Raw genomic sequence first — 22863 nt, 5'->3', positions numbered from 1 at the left:
TCTTTAAACCACCCTCTTCTTGCAGGCTCTGTTGGATTGGTACCCGCAACTCTTTCTCTGGGAGTGGGAATTGCTCCACTGCCAGCACACACAAAAGCAAAATGCAGCATTTCTCGAAGGAAGGTCTGGAAGTGCTCCATTCTGACAGCCCTCTTTTGTGTTTGTACCGGGGTCTAAGTACGTTGCCACCCAGTACTGGTCCTTGACCCTTATGATTTTTATACGGGGGGTCCCTGTTAAAACACTGGAGCATGAAGGCCCCCATTTGCACTAAACTGGATGCGGTGTGGTGGCCAGGCTCCTGCTCATTATCCAGAATAATGTCATTCTCCTCTCCCCATCCACGCACAACAACAGGGATCCCAGAAAGGTTTAAAGCATGCCCTTCTTGCTCCTCCTCCTCAGAGGAGGCTCTGACTCCTCTTCAGACTCCTGTTGTTGACTTGTCTCAGATAGAGTAGCCCCCATTCATTCAATTCATCCAGCATTGCGACTTCCTCATCTTCCCGCTCCTGCTCCTCCATGGCTTGATCAATGGCACGATGCAACGCAAACTCCATAAAGAAGGCATAAGGTACCATGTCACTGATGGGGCCATGGCTGCGACTGACCAGTTTTGGTGATCTCATCAAATGGCTGCAGCATGAGCAGCCACTGGCGCGGTGAAAAAAAACCCAGCTCCCCAGAACCTGTTCTGCCGCAGAGTTCATACAGGTAGACGTTAACTGCACGTTTCTGCTGGAGCAGCCTATCAAGCATATAGAAGGTTGAGTTCCATCGCGTCGGGCAATCGCAAATAAGACGTCTGACTGGCAGATTGTGTCGCCGCTGAATGACAGCAAGGCGAGCCATGGCCATGTAAGATCTTCTGAAATGGGCTGAGATTTTCCTTGCCTGCCGCAAGATGTCCTGGACCCAAGGGTATTTGACAATGAATCGCTGCATAACCAAGTTTAAGACGTGTGCCATGCATGGCACGTGCAGAAATTTTCCCTGTTTTAATGCGCTAAGACGGCTGGCACCTTTGTCACACACCACTTTACCAACTGTCAAATTGAGCAGTGTTAGTCACTGATCTGCCTGTGAATGCAAAGCTGAAAAGAGTGTCGGGCCAGTGTGGCTCTTGGCTTCCAGGCACAACAGACGCAGCATGGCATGGCAACGTCTCACCTGGCATGTCAAATAGGTTCTGGGGAGCTTGGGCGGCGCAGCGGAAGAGACACTAGCAGCAGAAAAGGAGGAGTCAGCCATAGATGAGAGGGAGGAGGATGGAGAAGGAGGAGGAGGAGAAGAAGAGCCAGGCCTGCATGCAATCCGTGGCGGTAAAACCAAATCTACACAGGTGTCACGGGTTACATGCTTGACGGCCATCAGAAGGTTCACCCAGTGGGCAGTAATAGTGATATACCTTCCCTGCCCGTTTTTGCTAGGCCACGTGTCTGTGGTCAGATGTATCTTGGCACAGACACTGTGTGCCAGAGATACATTCACTTGCCGCTGAACATGGCTATAGTGTTGGGCTTACCGCGACTTATGTGTTGACTGCAATGATTGCAGATGGCAACACTATTGTCAGCAGCGGACACGTTAAAAAAGTCCACATTGCGGAGCCATGTGCCGGCATCCTGGGAGCGCCAGATGTGACCGTACATGGTTGATGACTCGCTCCTGATACATTAGCAGTCTGCTTTGTCCCTCCTGTGCAATCTAAGTTCTTCCTGTTTCGCCTCCCTATCTGCTGGTCCATATCTTCTTCTGAACTCCCCTCTTCTTCCTCTCTTGTGGGCACCCACATCACATGGCATCACTAGACAAGTCATCATCAACGTCACCTTCCCCACCACTATAATTAGAGATCTCGGAGTAGGCAGCAACAGCTCCACCTTGGGATGATCTGGGTACTGTCGTCAGACTGCTGAGTGGTAGTTGTTGCTACCTCCTCTTCCTGATACAATGCCAAGAGTGGCTGCACATCAGAAATGTCTTGATATGGATCAGAAAATAATTCCTGTGACTCAAGCAGAAGGTATATGGTGGTGGTGGTGTTGGTGGTAGTGTCTTTGGGGGTGCACATAGCAGAGAGTGAAGAGGGTGCAGATCGAGAGGATGAGGAGGGTACATAAGAGTAAGGCTGAGTGAGCCACTCAACCAAGTCTGGTGCATCCTTTGACATAATCGCACGCACCTTCTGCAATTTGCCACTTTGGCTCAAGTCTGTTGCTCCTGCCCTACCCCTACCACCCCTGCGGAAGGGCCTGCCTCTTCCTCTGCCTGTCATTTTTTAAATGACCCTGTGACAAAAGTCTCTAGAGAAGTGCAGTATGTATGTGGAAGAAGGTATATAACACCCGCTTCAATCTTTCCTTTTTGGGGGCCACTGGTCTATCACACCAGTTATAATACTTTTTTTAATTGCGTTTGTCACTCTTTGTAGTATCGCTGCAGAACCCATCAGCAGTCACAATGCTGCACAGTGGAAATGCACTATACTATGCTTTCTATATGTGCAAGTATTTTATACGTGTATTACACACCTATATACTGCATATCAAAGAGAACACCTATACCAGTCCTTAAAAAGACCTTAGTGGACCTAGTAGCTAGTGATTTGCAGACTGTACCTCAGTCCCTACACTGACAAAGGACTGCTGCAGAATAGGGCAGTAATCTGCAGCACAGCCCTGCACCAGCACCCTATATATTGTATACCTATGCCAGTCCTTACAAGGACCTTTGTGGACCTATTAGCTAGTGATTTGCAGACTGTACCTCAGTCCCTACACTGATAAAGGACTGCTGCAGAATAGGGCAGTAGTCTGCAGCAGTGCACCACAACCCTATATATTGTACACTTATACCAGTCCTTACAAGGACCTTTGTGGACCTAGTAGCTAGTGGTTTGCAGACTGTACCTCAGTCCCTACACTGATAAAGGACTGCTGAAGAATAGGGCAGCAGTCAAGTATAATATTCTTTCTATATTTGGAAGAAAGTATATTATACGTGTACAACCCTATATACTGTACACCTATACCAGTCCTTAAAAGGACCTTTGTGGACCTAATAGTAATAGTTAGTGATTAAACTGACTGTCCCTGCTGCACAAAGCGTCCTTTGCCTCCCTGCACTGACAAAAGACAGGCTGCTGCAATCACCAGCACAGCAGTGCACTGAACCCTATATACTGTACACCTATACCAGTCCTTAAAAGGACCTTTGTGGACCTAATAGTAATAGCTAGTGCACTCAACCCTATATAGTGTACTACACCTATACCATACCAGTCCTTAAAACGACTTTTGTGGACCTAATAGCTAGCGATTTGTGTCACTACAGTCTCTCCCTGCTCCACACAGCAACCTCTCCCTATAATGACATAAGACAGAATGTAAAATGGCTGCCAGATTAGGTCTATTTATAAGGTAGGGGGAATGTCCAATTGTCCATGTGCTGAAATGTCTCAATTGGCTGTCCTGTACCCCATGATGGATGTGTCATCATGGGTCAAAGTTCTTTCACACTGTAAACACATATGTCCGCTGGGCGAACAGATACACCAGATTGGAAGAGCGGGCTCAGCATCTTTCTGGTTCCAGTCCCATGGTCGCTGCACCTCCTTCGCTTCCTGCTCAAACCACTTCCCAGCCTGCAGTGATGATGCTCCCACCTGAACCAAGGGTGCCTATCCCAAAAGGATTCTCGGGGGCTGTTCTAAGTTCCGGGCTTTTCGAAATGCCTGCCAGCTGTATTTTGCTCTCCAACCCAGGACTTTTTCTTAGGAATGTACCAAGGTGGAATTTATGATTTCTCTGCTGCAAGGGGAGGCTCAGACCTGGGCCCATCATCTCCTGGAAGCAGACAGTCCCTTCCTTCCTTTTTGAGGCCATGGCACAGCTGTATGAAGACCCCCAGAAAACTGCTACAGCTGAATGTGCCCTATGTGCACTCCAGCAGGGCCGCAGAGAAGCCGAGGACTACATTACATTCACCCAGTGGAATGAGTCAGCTCTGAGACACCAGTTCCGCATGGGCCTCTCAGAAGGACTTAAAGATGAACTTGCTCATGTTGGTACCCCAGATTCCCTGGAAAGTCTGATCACACTCGCCATCCAAATTGACCACTGGCTCCGGGAACGCTGATCTGAACATTCCTCACAACTCCATCACCCGGCTTGGATGACTGCAAGGGTCCCTACTCCTGCCACCCGCTACCCACCTGCTCCGCAGGGGGGTTCTTCCTGCTCCTGTCACCGATGAGCCAATGCAGCTTGGACTTATGCGACCCACCTCGTCTCCGGAAGAACGTGCTCGTTGCCGGCAGTTGAACTTGTGCCTCTACTGTGGTGGGTCCGGACATTATGTGAATAACTGCCCTGCTAAGATACGTAAGTGCCTCTCCTCTGTGTCTGCCAGCCCTGTATCCTTGCCAGTCAACACCACCCACATCGCTCTCCAGTGGAGGCCCATCCATAGGGGGCACCCCCCCTTCTGTGTAGTTACAAAAAAAAGCGCCGGACACAGTGCACTATGGGAAGCGCCATGTGAATGCAATCATGAGATTGCAGACGTGGCGCTTCATTTGCAGGAGTTTAGCCCACCTTGGGGCACTTTCTGAAGCGCTGAGTAGTTTCCGCCTGACGCTGTAGTATGTATTACTACGGCCAGGCTGTTTGATTGATATCTGACTCAGATGTCACTTCCTGTCTGCTCTCTCCCATTGTACCGGAGAGAACACAGGAAGTATGAGGAGTGGAACACACCGCAGGAGAGGAGAGGAAAACGCAGTCATCAAGGTAAGTGCCGAGGCTGTGCTCCCATGGAGAAGGGGGGGAGTATCTGTAACATTTTTTAAAGCTGCTGGATTTTTTGTGGTTTTATTTCTCTGTGAGCGATTGAGCTTGCCCCTGCCTGTCTGGAAAGAACACATAGAGAGAGAGCTCTGCTGTTCTGATCTGCAGCTTTCCTGGGCAGCTGTAACTTTGCTCTCCCTCCTGCACTAACTTTGGACATAACAGAAAATAGAAGAGCCCTGCCAGGGAGTACACTTGGTATCACATGGCTCCAGCCTGTCCCTGACAAAACTCTAGCCCTGCAGCTGCAAAGCAGATGCCTCTGATCCTTCCCATGCACCCCCCCCCTTCCCCCTGGTGCTTGGTAATGGAGGTGAAGTCCTCTCCAGCCAGCTACTGTCTCTGATGTTCTTCCATCCACTGCATGGTGCCTCTCTGATCCTTCCCATGCGCCCCCCCCCTCCTCTCCCTGTGCTTGATGATAATGGAGGTGAAGTTCTCTCCATCCAGCTACTGTCTCTGATGTTCTTCCAACCACTGCATGGTGCCTCTCTGATCCTCCCTCTTGCTCTCCCCTTCCTCTACTTGGGCTTGATAAGAGAGGTAACTATAATGGCTCCTTTTCAGCCTCACAGACTGCACACCTCCTTTCTCTGCATGCCTGGTTGCTGTGAATCTGCCTGAGATCCCTCAAACACCACAGTAGAAGAGGGGCACATTTAGGGTCATTTCACACTGCTGCAATGTCAGACATCACATGTGATTCACACCGTACTGCTGTGCAAATCTCATGTGAAGTCTGTGTGATGCAAATGGCTGAAATTGCATTCGGACCAAACTCACACAGGACCCATTTTTTTGGTCCACACCAGAATCGGATCACATGAGTGTTTACACCCATGTGATCTGATTCCTGTCCAAATTCACAGTTCGCACTGTGATATGCAAACTTTACTGGAGGTGTCATAGTGTGAACCAAGCCTAAGAGTACCTGTCTTGCTCAGCAGCAGCCTGGTCTGTCATCACAAATTCTGGCCCTGCTACCAGCAATTTCTGTGGGGAAGCATGCAGCGAGTACTTCTGGCTCCCTTGGCAGCCTGGCCAACCACAACTCACAAATGGTTGTCAGTAAAACACTTTGGGGAAAAAAATGTCTGAAACCCCGACAGGCCCGCTGGGCCCTGTTCTTTTCTCGATTCTGCTTTCACATCGTGTATCGCCTTGACTCAAAGAATGTGAAACCAGATGCGCTCTTGCGCATTTATGACTGCTCCAAAGACTATGCTGCCCCAGATACTATTTTACCTGTGAGCACCTTTCTACTCGTTAGCCTGACCTGCTGTCCCAGATCAGAGAGGCATCTTTAAATTCACCCTCTCCTCCAATAATTACTTTGACAACCAGGCAGGGCCTTTTTCGAAGGACAGTCAAATCTTTGTTCCTGAAAGTATCCGAGTAAGAGTCCTTGCCCTTCTTCATGACCACCCATTAGCAGGGCATTTTGGGGCTCGCAAGACTCTAGAGTTTGTGCAGCACACTTTCTGGTGGCCTGGTTTAAAAGAATTCTGCAAGAAGTATGTCAATTCTTGTCCTGTATGCATCCGGAGGCAACTAGGAACTGAGCCTGGGGACTTCTGAAACCTCTTCCTGCACCTGATTGGCCTTGGCGAATGATCACCATGGACTTCATAGTTGAGCTTTCCCCCTCCGAGGGTTGCACAGCCATTTTTGTAGTCATGGATCGACTTTCCAAGATGGCTCATTTCCTACCATTAAAAGGGACTCCATCGGCATCAGAGACAGCCTGTATCTTCATCAAGGAAATCATTAAACTACACGGGGTACCTTCTAAAATAGTGTCAGACAGGGGGTCCAATTTACATCCCGCTTCTGGAGGGCTCTGTGTGAGAGTTTGAAGATCGAGCTGGCCTTGTCATCTGCTTATTACCCCCAGACCAAGGGGCAGACTGAACGAACAAACCAGACTCTTGAACAGTATCTCAGATGTTTCATGTCCTTTGTACAGGACGATTGGGTATCCCTACTGCCCCTAGCAGAATTTGCTTACAACAATGCCAGTCATTCAACCACAGGACAGTCTCCATTTTTTGCCAATTATGGGTTTCATTTATCATTTCTCCCTGATTTCCTTCCAGAATCTTCAGTGCCAGCAGTCCAGGACACAGTGACCTTCCTCAGCCATAACATCCAGGTTCTACAAGAAGCAATAATCAAGGCCCAGGCAGACAGGAAGAAAGCCTTCGATCGGAAGAGAAGGGGAGAATTGGATCTTCAAATTGGGGATCAAGTATGGCTTTCTACTTCTAATCTCAAGTTAGCCTGTCCTTCGAAAAAACTTGCACCCATGTTTTTGGGCCCTTTCCCAGGGAAGAGAAGGATTAACGAAGTATCTTATGAATTGTCCTTACCTGAGTCAATGAAGGTGCACCCAGTTTTTCATGTGTCCCTGCTAAAACCTTCGATACCTGACCCCTTTCCGAATAGAGGAACTAGACCAACTGAGCCCGTCTTAGTTGATGGTAGTGAGGAATATGAGGTGGAGGCCATTCTTGACTGTAGAAGACGGCAAGGGCAAAGACAGTTCCTGATAAATTGGAAGGGCTACTGCCCGGAGAACAACTCTTGGGAGCCTGATAGTAATTTACATGCTGGAAGATTAATTTGTGCCTTTTTCTCTTCTCATCCCGAAAAGAAAGACATGTTGGGCACCCGAAGGTTGCCCCTTGTGGGATGGCAATGTCAGGGCTCTGCTCACACTTTGTGGGCGAATCTGCATGCGCGCTTGCGCACGTGCGCCATCAGGCAATCCAAGCATCGGCGCCAGTATGCACCTCAGGCACGTGTGCTCAATATGCGCATGTGTGTACGCTAGCGCGGTTCGGCGCCAGTGGCCCTATTTAAAGTTACAGCTGCATTTGTTCAGTGCTGTTTGTCTGCAGCTTGTACCCGAGACTCCTTTTACCTGTTCATCTGATTGCTATCACTGACCCGGCTTATGTCTGACTCTGCTGATCTCTCCTGCCCCGATCGCAGCCTGCCTGACTCTGTTTATGGACTGCCTATTTGATGCCTTTGCTATCCTATGACCTTGCCTTTGCCTGTCATTACTGCCTGATTGCCTATCTGCTCTGACCCGGCTTGTCTGACCAACCCTCTTCTTGTTCCAAGTGTGCTTAGTCTATCCAGGATCCGCTGCCACTGTTCCTTTGCCTTCTTCTACCCGGCTTGCTGTTCGTCCTCCTGCTCTGCCAACTTCTGCCAGCCTCTGCCAGTTTCTGCAGTTTCAGCCATCCGGAGGACCATCTCCATTGCCTGCATCAGCTGCTGCATCCAGCTCAGACACTCCTACCTCGCTGTGCTCACAGGACAACTGTCTTCACTCCAGTGGGCTCTGAACCAGAGTCATAAGAGAAGTCTTCTTCCACCAAGTCAGGCTCACCACCCAGGTACCTAACAGCTACGGATTTGGGATCCCTTGAAGAATGCCTATGCTGACTATCCTATTCATACTCAATCATGATGATGCCAGCTTCTAACAATATTTTTGGCTTAGGGCACCACCAATGCCCAAGGCCCAATTTCTTTGCCCTTGTTTAACAGGGGCATGTAATTACAATTTTTTTTTTAATTATATTTAACAGCAGGGACCATTCCTGTGCCCAACAAGAGTAACTGTGAGGGGTTACTGTGTTCTGGCACCACCAACACCTAAGGCCCAATTTTTCAGCAGAGTATATAGTGCAGTCTCTATAATATATATACTGCAGTTCAGAGTATATAGTGCAGTCTGTATAGTATATATACTGCAGTTCAGAGTATATAGTGCAGTCAGTGTGGTATATATAATAGAGTGCAGGGTATAAAGTGCAGTGTACAATATATTATATAGTGTATTGAAGTGGTTAAGGGTAGCCCTGTGACAGAATTAACAAACAAAAAATGGAATGGGTGGACTATCACGCTATTTAAAAACAAAAAAAAATTCTGTGGAGTTACGCTTACTATCAATACCAGACCTGGAAGGGCCTGGTATGGACTGTGGGGGGTACCCACGCTGTTATATACATTACAGCCGTGAGCAATTTTAGATGAATTTTTTCCTTTAGAAATGTTATTTTGCTGTGGTACTGTTATAAACATGGGAAAATGCGCTACTTTACAGGCAGACTAAGGGGACACCCCGGGCACAATATTTAAAGGAATATTTCATTTTTATTGTTTCACTTTAAACATTATAAAACCACTTCAGCCCCGGAAGAATTTACCCCCATCCTGACCAGAGCACTTTTTGCAATACAGCACTGCGTCAATTTAACTGACAATTGCACGGTCCTGAGATGTTGCACCCAAACAAAATTGACGTCCTTTTTCCCCCACAAATAGAGCTTTCTTTTGGTGGTATTTGATCACCTCTGCAGTTTTTATTTTTTTATAAACAAAAAAAGAGCGACAATTTTGAAAAAAAGCTATATTTTTTATTTTTTTCTATAATAAATATCTCCAAAAAATTTATATATAAATGTTTTTCCTAAGTTTAGGCCGATACGTATTCTTCTACATATTTTTGGTAAAAATAATTGCAATAAGCGTATATTGATTGGTTTTCGCAAAAGTTATACAAAAGTTATAGCGTCTACAAAATAGGGGATAGATGGGGCGTGGCTAGCCAGTGGAATGGATGGCTGCTTTCTAAAACAGCTCCTTTCCACTGAGGGTCAACGGAGGTCGATACAGCGACGTGCAGCCTTGTTTCAGCGCACAGACTGCACTACAAGGTCCAACGAACCTAAGAAATGACATCCCGCAAAAGAAAGGGGTAAAACAACTGGGAAAGATGACCTAATTCTTTGCCATGCAGCGCCGTTACACGAACCGAGATGGCGGCGACAGGCACTGGGGAGACACACGTGGCTCCTATACACAGCGCAGTGCGCCCACAGGATCCCAACTCGGCCGCAATCACAACAAGCAGGGACCGGAGAACTTTCCCTCACCCCCATTGGCATCATCCAGTCCAGCTAAAAGTAAACAGAAGCTGAATGAAATGCCAGATCCGAACGGCTTGGAGGTAAGCTTAGACTCCTCTTTAGATGACACAAGATAACTGTAGGAATCTATATCTGACTTCCCCACAGCAAACAAACCAGTAATGGACACCACACTAAAAGACATGTTAATGTCCTTAACATCCACTCTGCATGCTGACATAATGGCACTAACCAGCCAATTTAAATCAGAAATATCAGCAGCCAACAAGCGGGTCTCTCACGCGGAAACAAAAATGGGTGAATTTGCCTCCACTTTCAATGACTTGGTGGATTCCCACAATGATAGGGACGACGAGATATTGCAGATGCAACCGAAATTGGCAAATTTAGAGGATAGGTCCAGCAGGCATAACATTAAAATAAGGTGAATACCTGCAACAATAAAACCTCCTGACATAAAAGAATACTTTACTATGGTGATGAAATCAGTTCTTCCTGATGCACCTATAGAAGACCTAATTGTGGACCGCATCCACCGGCTTCCCAGGCCTAAACACATTGCATCACACCTGCCCAGGGACACCATAGTCAGGATTCATTTTTTTTCATACGAAAGACAGATTCATGGCCGCTGTTAGGCACCGCAACAATATACCCCCTGACTTGCAAGACCTCTCCTTATTCACAGACCTGTCGGCATACACTATGCAACAGCATAGACAACTGGCAACCATCACAAAACCTCTGAACAACAACAAGATAGTGTACAGATGTATATACCCAGCGAAGCTGCTAATAACTAAGGATGGACACAACTAGGGATGAGCTTCGTGATCGAGTCGAACATACATTCGACTCAAACATCGGCTGTTCACCCGTTCGGCGAATTCCGAACGTTATGGGCCGTTCGCGCCAAATTCGTGTGGCGCTCATGGCCCACAATGCACTGCGCCATCGCAGTGCATTTCTGGCTCATGATTGGCCAAGCATGCACTGTGACCCCGCATGCTTGGCCAATCACAGCGCCGACAGCGAGGAGAGCCATGATTGGCCACAGGCAGGATGTCTGTGGCCAATCATAGCTCAGGCTGTGTAGTACACGCCCCACACTATATAAGGCCGCCAGCGCGGCGGCCTTGTGTAGTGTGTTGGCGTATGTAGGAGTTAGTGGGTGTTCTGTGTACCTTCAACACAGTATACACCGATCGTTATTGTCCGATTTTTTTGTTCTTGCTCTTCTGTAGTGGTTGTTGTCTACATGCCCTGACCGCAGTATACACCGCTATATTCACCTATATAGCTAGCTATATTTCTCTTTTTTAATAGAGCTTGCAGTCAGTGGTAGGAGATTGTGCATGCTGTCTGCGTGCTCTGAACCCAGTATACACCGCTCTATCCACCTATATAGCTAACTATCTTGCTCATTTTAAATAGAGCTTGCAGTCAGTGGTAGGAGATTGTGCGTGCTGTCTGTGTGCTCTGAACCCAGTATACACCGCTATATCCATCTATATAGCTAGCTATCTTGCTCGTTTTAAATAGAGCTTGCAGTCAGTGGTAGGAGATTGTGCGTGCTGTCTGCGTGCTCTGAACCCAGTATACACCGCTATGTCACCTATAAAGCTAACTATCTTGCTCATTATAAATGGAGCTTGCAGTCAGTGGTAGGAGATTGTGCGTGCTGTCTGCGTGCTCTGAACCCTGTATAAACCGCTATATCCACCTATATAGCTAACTATCTTGCTCGTTTTAAATAGAGCTTGCAGTCAGTGGTAGGAGATTGTGCGTGCTGTCTGCGTGCTCTGAACCCAGTATACATTGCTATATCCACCTACATAGTCTTCTCTATTTGAGCCATCTGCCATCTGCAGGAGTGGAAGTTGTGTGTGCCTCCAGCACAATATACACTACCCAATTGCTGGTTTTCCCAACTCCCTTCAGGCCATTACCATGTCTGGAAGGCCAGCAAGGAGAGGCAGACAGGCGCGAGCCAATAAAAGAGGGCAAGCAGGCTCTGTGTCTAGAGACAACAGTGCTGGTCGTGGACGCAGTGCATCGTCATCATCAGCATGTGGCCATGGGACACGCTTGTCCTTCTTTTCGGCAGCTGGACATGTTGAGCCGCAACATGCCAACGACTTGGTAGAGTGGATGACCAAGCCCTCTTCATCCTCCTCATCGTCTCTCACCCAGGCTCAGGGTACTAGCAAAGCAGCTGCCAAGGCATCGTCTTCCCTCCTCTCAATGTCATCATCAGTGACTCCTTCCCTAGACCCACCACGTCTTCCTGAGGAGTCTCCTGAACTCTTTGAGCACAGTGTTGGGTACATGCTCCAGGAGGATGCCCAGTGTTTTGTAGGCTCTGATGATGCTACTCAGCTAGAGGAAGGCAATAGCATAAATGCAGAGAGAGGGGATGCTCAAGAAGGACAGCAATCTGGCAGTCATGTTCCACAAGCTGCAGCATACTGCCAGGTTTGCTACAGCGATGAAGAGGGAGAGGATGATGAGGGCACTGACTCCACGTGGGTGCCTGGTAGGAGAGAGAAGGAGGCACATGGCCAACGAGGAAGGATGCCCTCCGGGGGCCAGCTTAGGGGCAGGACACCGACTCAATTACACCGCAGAGCTCCGCCTGTGCAGGGCGCTTCCTCTGCGCGTTATTCTAGAAGTTCTTTGGTGTGGGCCTTTTTTGAGACGAGTGCATCAGATCGCACCACTGCTATTTGCAACATATGTCTCAAGCGTATCTCACGTGGCCAAAACATCAGCCGCTTGGGCACCACATGCTTGACTAGACATATGTTGACCTGCCATGCAGCTCGTTGGCAAGCGTACCTCAAAGACCCACACCAAAGAACCAAGCAGACCTCTCCTTGCTCCTCATCAGCTGGGATCTCCAACCCCACTAGACCTTCAGTCCTCTCTGAAACCTGCTCTGAGAGGAATGAAGGTGTACAATTAGGTGTGTCACAGCCAAGTGCTTCCGGGCACTCTGCTAGCAGTACACTCACGTCCGATTATAGCAGGCAAATGTCCCTGCCCCAGCTGCTGGACCGGCGAAAGAAGTTCACTCCCAGCCGTCCACATGCCCAGCGGTTGAATGCTAGCTTGGCTAAATTGCTAGCACTTCAACTGCTGCCTTTTCAGTTGGTAGACTCGGCCCCCTTCCATAAGTTTGTACAATGTGCGGTTCCTTAGTGGCAGGTCCCCAAACACCACTTTTTCTCATGGAAGGTGATTCCGGCTCTCTACCGGCATGTGGAAGGCAATGTCCTTGCCTCGCTGGACAGGGTAGTCAGTGGTAAGGTGCATATTACCGCTGACTCATGGTCCAGCAGGCATGGACAGGGACGTTACCTGTCTTTCACGGCCCATTGTGTCACTCTTTTGGCAGCTGGGAAGGATGCAGGACAAGGTGCAGTAGTGTTGGAGGTTGTTCCGCCACCACGCCTCCAAAATGCTACTATTGGTTGTGACACACCTCTCTCCTCCACCCCCTCCTCTTCTTCTTCCTCCGTGGCCTCTTCCAGTGCTCTGTCCTCAGAACCAGCGGTGCTCCGTAGGCATTCCAGGGACTATGCAAGTACGCAGGCAAAACGATGACATGCCATGCTTGTGCTGGTTTGTTTGGGGGACAGGAGCCACACTGGGGCGGATGTTTTGTCAGCTCTGCAGGGGCAGGCTGAGAGGTGGTTGGCGCCATGCCAGCTTAAGCCAGGAATGGTGGTTTGCGACAATGGCACCAACCTCCTCTCCGCCCTCCGACAAGGACAACTGACTCATGTGCCCTGTGTGGCTCACGTCCTTAACCTGGTGGTGCAGCGGTTCTTGGGCAGGTACCCAGGCTTACAGGATGTCCTGAAGCAGGCCAGGAAAGTCTCTGTGCATTTCCGCCGATCATTTAATGCCTGTGCTCGGCTGACTGAGCTCCAAAAGGAGTTGAACCTGCCCAAGAACTGCCTTATATGTGACATGCCCACCAGGTGGAACTCAACGTTGGCCATGCTGCAGCGACTGCACACGCATCAGAGGGCCATCAATGAGTACCTGTGCGACTACGGCACCAGGAGAGGGTCAGGGGAGCTTGGTTTTTTCTCACCACGCCAGTGGGGCATGATCAGGGATGCATGCACTGTCCTGTCACCGTTTGAGGAGGCCACAAGGATGGTGAGCAGTGACAGTACATGCATCAGTGACACTGTACCTCTTGTCCACCTCTTGGAGCATACACTGCGTGGAATAATGGACAGGGCACTTGAGGCAGAACAGAGACAGGAAGAGGAGGACTTCCTTGCCTCTCAAGGCCCCCTTTATCCAGACAGTGTTCCCGCTGTGCCACCCATCACACAGGAAGAGGATGAGGAGGAGGAGGATGATTGTGTCAGCATGGAGGTGGAGGCTGGCACTCAGCATCAGCAGCAGCAGCAGTCTTGTAGGGATGACTTACAGTCCCAAGAAACCCGTGGACTTGTACGTGGCTGGGAGGAGGTAGCTGCGGATAATGTTGTCCTTAGTGACCCAGAGGACTCCAGACCGAATGCCTCAGCTAACCTACGCTGCATGGCCTCCCTGATCCTGCAAAGCCTGTGGAAGGATCCTCGTATTCTTCGGATCAAGGAGAGGGACTATTACTGGCTGGACACTCTCCTTGATCCATGGTACAAGGGTAAGGTTGCTGACCTTATCTTGCCATTGCAGAGGGAGCAGAGGATGAGGCATCTCCGGGAGGCCTTGCAGAAAGGTCTGTGCAACGCGTTCCCAGAGACTGGGAGGTTACAAACTCCTGGTCCTGGACAACGTGTTGCTGAGGCATCGGTCAGAAGGAGCAGTGGATAAGGTGGCCGTCTGACCGATGCTTTCAGACAATTTTTTAGTCCGCAGCCCCAAGGTATGATCGGTTCCAGCAACCATCGCCAGCGTCTGATTTACATGGTGCAGGAATACCTAGGGGCAAGGTCAGACTTAGACACCTTTCCCACCAAAAATCCTCTGGCTTACTGGGTCTTGAGGATGGATCACTGGCCAGAGCTTGCACGGTATGCAATTGAGCTACTGGCCTGTCCTGCATCCAGCGTTCTTTCAGAACGTACCTTCAGTGCTGCTGGTGGCTTTGTTACCGATCACAGGGTGCGCCTGTCCACCGAATCAGTTGATTGACTGACCTTCATCAATATGAATCAGTCTTGGATCACCCACAGCTACCAAGCACCTGAAGCTGACGTAACCGAATATTTTTTTTTGAAATATCACATCCCTTCAAGACTGCCTATGCTGATGCTGAGTGACTGTCCTGTTATGTGATTGTCTATCCTCTTCCTCCTCCGCTGATATGTTGGAAGAACATTTTTGGTTCTGGGTGATGCCATCAGCCCAATTTTTCTGCCCCTGTTTAACAGGGGCGTTTAATTACAATTTTTTATGCAATGCTTTGCAGCAGGGCTAATGCCTGCACTAAAACTAGAGTATATGGGAGAGGTTGCAGTATCGTGGCACCAGCACCAGTTCCAGCAGCCCAATTTTTCAGCCCCTGTTTAACAGGGACATGTAATTACAATTCTTGATATAATATTTCACAGGAGGGCCCGTTCCTGTGCCCACCCAGAGTAACTGTGAGGACTTATAGTGTTGTGGCACCAGCACCACAACCACCAAAGGTCAATTTTTCTACCACTGTTCAACAATGGCATGTAATTACAATTCTTGATATAATCGTTCACAGCAGGGCGCTCCAGAGTCACTTTGAGGGCTTACAATGTTGTGGCAAAACCAACACCTTGTTCCGCCATTTCTGCATAGCATATAGGGCAAGCCCCTACTTTCAAACATCCAACTTACAAACATCTCCTACTTGCAAACGGAAGGAGACAACAGCAAGTGAGATGAAAAAAGACGGACGGCAAAACAAATTATACAGTAGTGATAACCCTTCCCTATGTTTTCCAAAAAGCTTAAAAATATTTTTTTTTGACTGGAGCTACACTTTAAAAATGTACCAGTTGAAAATTACAAACAGATTCAACTTAACACAACAAATCTACACAGTCCCTGTCTTGTTTGCACCGCCTGTATACTGCTGTTCTGAGTATATAGGGCCTGGGGGCCACACGCATTTCATTTTTTTAATATGGGTACGGGGTTCCCCTTAATATCCGTACAAGACCCAAAGGGGCTGATAATGGGCAGGGAGGGCTACCCATGCCATTTTTCTCAATGATTTTCAACCATATTGCAGGATCCGGATATAACATTAAAACCGCAAGCAGTTTGAAATGACGTTATTTCCGTTAAATGTCATTTTGTGCAGGGACTGTTCTAAACACGGGAAACACGTGGCACTTCACAGGCATACTATAGACACCCCCCAGGCATGATATTTAAAGGAATATTTCACTTTTTTTTTTCACTTTAATCGTCATTAAAATCAGTGCTCCCGCCAAAACGGCAGTTTTTAAAACTTTTTTTTGCATTGACCCATGTCCCCTGGGGCAGGAGCCAGGTCCCCAAACCCTTTTTAGGACAGTATCTTGCATATTAGCCATTAAAATTAGCACTTTTAATTTTGAACGTTCGAGTCCCATAGACTTCAATGGGGTTCTAACGTTTGTACGAATTTGGGGTCCGTTCGAAAGTTCTGGTGCGAACCGCACCGGGGGTGTTTTCGGCTCATCCCTAGACACAATCATATATTTAAATAGAAAAATGGGGATACGAGATATCAAAAAACACTTTGTGGCTAAGTAGTGGATATCTCAAGTATATTGATATAAAAAGATGCCATCATCCTTAATGAATAAAATTACAGAAGAAATATGAGTAGGGACTTTGGGATTTTAAAGGCACCAGTATAGGTTCAAAAAATTAGAAAAGTAATAAGTTAGTATTCTTTATATATAAATTTATTCAAGAATAGAAAGACTTAACTTATTACTTTTCTAATTTTTTGAACCTATACTGGTGCCCTTAAAATCCCAAAGTCCCTACTCATTTTTCTTCTGTAATTTTACAACCACATAATTTCTAGCGTCAAGGAAGGCATGCGCCTCATGAGAGGCTGGCATATCATTCCCACTGGCACCGCGGAAGGGGACGGGATGAAACTCTCATATCTAACAAAGAGGATTCAGACACTGAAACTGGCTGACAATTGGGCTCATAAGCCACTACCTTCATTAACTCTGTTGGCCCAGGGGATGGCGATGTTGATTTATCCCCTTACCTAAACCCCTAAGTTGAGTGGTTGTTTTACCGCACAGATTATAACCAGAATCGCAACCTGTTACTCTGGTGTGTTACAACCGATTAATCCACCTATGTTTTACCTCACTTAATTTTTACTTTTTTGTTTGTTTTTTTCCTTTCTTTTCCTTTTCTTTCTTACTAACCATCATCTAAGAAGTAATCCAGGAGACTTCCTAGAACTACCTTCCGGACTCAGCAGTCATCATTCCAACACTTACCAAAACCTCGCTTTCTGGGGAAACCCAGCCACACGCCTGTGACAGGTAACGTGTAATACGCTAATATAAACATAACTGCAGTAAATCAGCCCCACTAATCACCATAGGATGCCTTTCAATATCTCTTCACTCAATGTTAAAGGACTGAAAACCCCTTTAAAAAAGACAGATGACATGGAGAGACGCTATTAAGCTTCACAGTGATATCTTTTGCATACAAGAGACCCATTTCTGTTCTCTCAAACCCCCAGTTTTTCAGCACCGTAAATACCCACATGTTACACGGCCAACGGCCCCAAAAAAAGGGGGAGTAGTCTCAGACTCAGTCCAATTTAAAGAACTGGATGTTCATATGGATAGCTTGGACAGATATATAATACTGGTATGTGAGATTGACAATACTGTATACACTTTGGTTAACATATATCTACCTAACACAAAGCAATTAAAGATTTTGAATAAAATATGGAAGAAAGTATCTTCAATGAGACAAGGATCTACTATCCTATGTGGAGATTTCAATACTGTGAAAGAGAGAGAGAGATGGACGTTTCTGACTGATCTAAATCCCGACATAGAAGAGTTTCTTTGGACCGTTTCATTTTTTTGTCGGGTCTTTATGATGTATGGAGATGCCAGCACGCATCAGAGAAAGACTTTTCCTTTTTTTTCAAATGCTCATAATTCATATTCTCACATAGATCTGTTCTTGGTAGACAAATTTATGTTACAAAAAATTGACCAATCAGAAATACATTGTATTACGTGGTCTGATCATGCACCGATTTCCAGAGCAAACAGATGGCATAATAATATTTACGTATTATCGCAACCTGCAAATTTAGAAGCTATACGCTCAGCACTTACGAAGTTTTTTGCCATTAACGCTCCCTCGGTTGGCGATCCCTTCACACTGTGGAATGCACATAAAGTGAATATTAAAGGTTTGCTCATTCAGATGAGCGCTAAATTTAAAAAAACAGCAATCACAAAAACTGGGCGAGCTACTGACTAAGATAAAACACTTAGAAACTATTAATAAGCAAAACCCCTCCCTAGAAATTAGAGATGCACTATTCATCACTAGGCAAGAGTTGAGATGTCACACGATAGCCCAACATAACCACCAGCTTCGCTCTTTAAAAGCTCGTACTTACAGATGTGGCAATAAAGCTGGGAAAACATTAGCAAACCAACTAAAGGAAAAAATACCCACACAGAAAATATCTTATATTTGGAACCCTAAAACTAAAAGAATAGAAAAGTCACAAACCCTAAAGAAATTTTGGATGCCTTTAGTGATTATTACAAAACATTGTATAATCTTAAAAATCACCAAGACACTCCCCAACTCAATGACGATATTATTGCGGACTTCCTGACATCAGTGAATCTACCTACTGTATCCCAAGCAGACTTAGACAAATTGAACCAATAACGACCCAAGAAATAGAACAAATGATAAAGACCCTTCCACATAATAAGTCACCAGGCCCAGACGGTTACTCTTCAAAATATTATCAGTTATTTAGTAACATCTTATCACCATACCTACAAATGGTATTTGACACTGCCACGGCTGTAGCTGGTTTTCCCTCAGAAATGCTCAAGGCCACAATTATTACACTGCCCAAACCAGGTAAGGAACCTAACATGCCACAAAACTTCAGGCTCATCTCATTGTTAAATGCAGATGTGAAGTTATACGCCAAGCTATTAGCACACAGATTGACAAATATACTGCCCCAATTAATAAATTATGATCGGGTGGGTTTTGTGTTGGGCCGACAAACGACAGACGCTACTAGGAGAATGCTTAATCTTCTACATATAGCAGAAAAAGAAAGAAGGTCTTCTCTGCTCCTCACATTGGATGCAGAGAAGGCCTTCGATAGAGTACACTGGGGGTACCTTAGAGGGGTATTGGGGAAGTTTGGCTTCTCCGGCCTGATACAAAATGCAATACTGCCTCTATATTCCTCCCCGTCAGCATATGTGTATACGGAGGGAATGTTTTCCAAATAATTTCAAATCATGAACGGAACGAGCCGGGGTTGCCCCATGTCGCCATTAATTTTTGCACTAATAATGGAACCCTTGGCAGAGAAAATCAGATCTGACCACTCCGTACAAGGCATAGCATCACAATCGTACCAGCATAAAATGACATTATTTGCTGATGATGTAATATTATCACTCTCTAACCCAATCAAATCTCTACCTGCAGCCCACAGTATTCTCCAACAATTTGGCAGAATATCCTATTACAAAGTAAACACAATAAGATCAAACATACTAGGCATAAGAATAAACAAAAGAGTAGAAAATCATTTACAAGAGATTCTCCCATATCCATGAACCACACTGTCCATTACCTATTTGGGTATCAAACTCACATGTCCACTCTCTAAATTATACCAAGAAAACTATGTACCACTCATTGACAAATGCCAGAAAGAACTCTCAAGAATTCAAAAGTTTTACCTATCCTGGTCTGGATGGTTAGCAGCATATAAAATGCTAAAACTGCCAAAAATACTTTATGTCTTTAGAGCACTGCCAATTCAAATACCCGCTAATTTCTTTATAACAATACAAAAACAACTGTTGGGTTTTGTGGGGGGAAGCAGGGCGAGGTGCTCTCCTTTCATACAAAATAAACATAAAAATGCAGGGGGTATGGGCCTGCCAATACTGAAGGATTATTTCACAGCACTAGTTATTGACCAAATTAAAAATTGGTTTGTTAAACCAGTCATCAAACCATGGTGCCAACTAGAACTTACTAGATTTCAATCACTTTCACCCCTTTCATTTCTCATGGCCTCTGTCATACCTACAGCTAACCAAACCACAGACCACCCCACAATTCAAGCAGCGTGTAGGGCATGACCTGAGATCAGCTTAGAAGGTTCAGCACATTACCCAATAGTCAAAGTCCCCATTCCTCTGGAATCCATCAAATGGTTAATCCCTAACATAGCATTGAATAAATGGCTTGAGAACAAAATAAGTAATATAGCAGATCTCACCACAGGGGATAAAATAAGGCCTTTCACATACATTCAGCAAAAATTCTGAATCCCAAACACAGAAATCTTTACCTACACACAGAGAGCTTCTTTGGTTCAAAGCATAAAAGTGACACATATCCCCATCATAGAAAGAATATGGAAATTCCTTCAGTCCTGCAACTCCAAAGCTAAAGGTATAACATTAATATATAATTCTCTTCATTCTAAAGATGTCTTTCAGTAATATAATCCAATAATAAAGTGGGAAACAGAGTTGGGAAAGACTTTCTCGGAAGCTCAATGGGAAAAAGCCATTAAATGCAACTATAAGTACTCTAGATGCTCAAACTATGAAGAATTAAATCAGAAACTTATGCTGAGATGGTACTTTTCTCGAGGGACAATTCCAATCTGTGCTGGGGGGGGGGGGGGGGGCAGGTAGGTGCTCTTCTACATGTGGTCTGGGCCTGCCCTCTGCTCCGTATATTTTGGTCAGATGTATTTAATCTGATTTCAAAAGTGACAAAAGTAAGTGTAAATCTAATGTGGAACAAGCCATTCTGAGTTTAAACACAGCGGATCATCCCTGCTCCATTAGATCCATATTTACACATATCCTATTATCCTATTATCCTATCCTAAGCAAATGGAAGTCCAGTGAAATTCCTAAACTGATTGAGGTTTCAATTAAAGTGAAGATGATTGCTGAATATGAAAATATAATAGTTTGCAGAGAGGGGACATACCAAGCATATCAGTCCAATTGGTCTTCTTGGAAGAATTTCTCCAAAGCCCAGGAGAGACCTGTTCAGAAATAGTCTTCACTGAGCGGACGCTACTTTTCATCTTCATTTTTATTTTTTGTTGTTATCTTGTCTATTCTTTTCCTTATTCATACTTCACCTTGTTGTGTCGGTACTTTCAAGATCCAGTGATCCTGGCTCCATTTTCACTATGTACTTAGTAGATGAGACTATATAAGTAAAATAGAGGGAGGAGTGTGCCCCCTGAAGACACAGTGTGTCTGGGGGGTGTCCTTATCCCTGTGACCATGGGATAGATCCTGGTAATTCCTAAAGCAGCAGAATATATGTTGGAGCAAAAAAAATCTTGAAAGTAGATTACCCGCGACAATTAAGACCACCTCATACTGTTCATTGTTATAATTGTTTTACTATTTATTCTGTTAAGATTGTAAATGGAATTCTTCTGTAATCAGTAATTCTTCAATAAAAACCACTGAAATAAAATAGGGGATAGATTTATCACATTTTTATTATTAGTATTTTTTTATTAGTAATGGCGGTGATCTGCGAATTTTTATCATGACTGTAACATTATGGCGCACACATCGGACACTTTTGACACTATTTTGGCATCATTGTCATTTATACAGCAATCAGTGCTATAAAAATGCACTGATTACTGTATAAATGACACTAGCAGTGAAGAGGTTAAACACTAGGGGGTGATCAAGGGGTTAAGTGTGTCCTAGGGAGTGATTCTAACTATGGGGAGATGGTCTACCTAGGACAAGACAGCGATCACTGCTCCCAATGACAGGGAGCAGTAGATCTCTGTCATGTCACTAGGCAAAATGGGGAAATGCCTTGTTTACATAGACATCTACCCATTCTTCTGGTCCGTGACACGATCGCTGGACAAAGTCGAACATTGAGTCCAGGGGTCCCGCGGGCACAGAGCATGTGGCAGATGCGCACGCACCCACAATGCTGCATCTTAAAGGGGACGTACTTATATGTCCATTTGCAAAGCCATGCAATTGTGCCTACGTATATCGTCGTGCACTGGTCGACAAGCGGTTAAAATCACTGCTACTGAAAAAATGGCCATTTTAAAAATGTTTTTGCATTGATACATGTCCCCTGGGGCAGGACCTGGGTCTCCAAACACTTTTTATGGCCATAACTTACATATAAGCCTTTAAAATGAGCAGTTTTTATTTTTCACATTCATGTCCCAATGGTGTTTGCATGTTCACACAAATTTTTAGTTCTGGTGAGAACCGAACTGGGGGGGAGTTCGGCTCATCCCTAGTCAAGGGTACTAAAATTTGAATTCTGGGTTGGACAATGAATGGGGGAAGTACGGGAGCTGCAGAAATGATGGGCTGCTAATCAGGATTAGCAAACACATCAGGAAGGGCACTCTGGGCTCTACGGGCCTTTCTTTGAATTCTTGGTGGCTGCGGGGCACTTCTTGTGCTAGCCACCGCATCAGTCAGGTACTCCTGACCTTAGCAGGGACCAGTACCCCATCATCAGAGCTATCTGTCAGGGTGATCTCTACCAGTTTGTATACTGAGCCTGAATCTGACAGTGTGGTCTCTTCAATGCTGTACATGTATAGGTACAGCTAGTGTGACTCACAGGTAAAAGAGCACCTGGTTGTCAGTGACTGCTTCAATCGCTACAAAAAATGAACTGTTAGTGCTAGCAGGGATCAGGCGTGACTCTGCTAACGCTGCAGTTTTGTGTGCTGTGTTTTGTAGGTGACAGTGATCTAGTGATACTGCACTTGGGTGGGCTGGGCTGGGTGGAGGAGCAAAATGCAGGTGCTGCCAGGTATC

At 46.1% G+C, this 22863-nt stretch overlaps 1 protein-coding gene across 3 annotated transcripts in view; it reads right to left on the bottom strand.

Annotated features, from left to right (window-relative positions):
* LOC143962226 (NACHT, LRR and PYD domains-containing protein 3-like) overlaps positions 1 to 22863 on the bottom strand; it is a 102146-nt gene that overhangs the window by 37937 nt on the left and 41346 nt on the right. Inside the window, exon 6 of one of the 3 annotated variants that reach the window (XM_077471559.1) lies at positions 18127 to 18172. The exons of the other annotated variants lie outside the window; for them this stretch is intronic. Within the exon in view, the coding sequence (XP_077327685.1) occupies positions 18127 to 18172 (46 nt within the window). The remainder of the gene's footprint in view (positions 1 to 18126; positions 18173 to 22863) is intronic. 3 annotated transcript variants of the gene reach the window in all.

Source organism: Lithobates pipiens, unplaced genomic scaffold (genome assembly GCF_037356315.1).
Source record: "Lithobates pipiens isolate NorthernLeopardFrog02 unplaced genomic scaffold, aLitPip1_a1.2 Scaffold_8, whole genome shotgun sequence".
Taxonomy (NCBI): Eukaryota; Metazoa; Chordata; class Amphibia; order Anura; family Ranidae; genus Lithobates; species Lithobates pipiens.
Note: the sequence above shows the minus strand (reverse complement) of the source record. Positions and strands in the feature narration are given on the sequence as shown.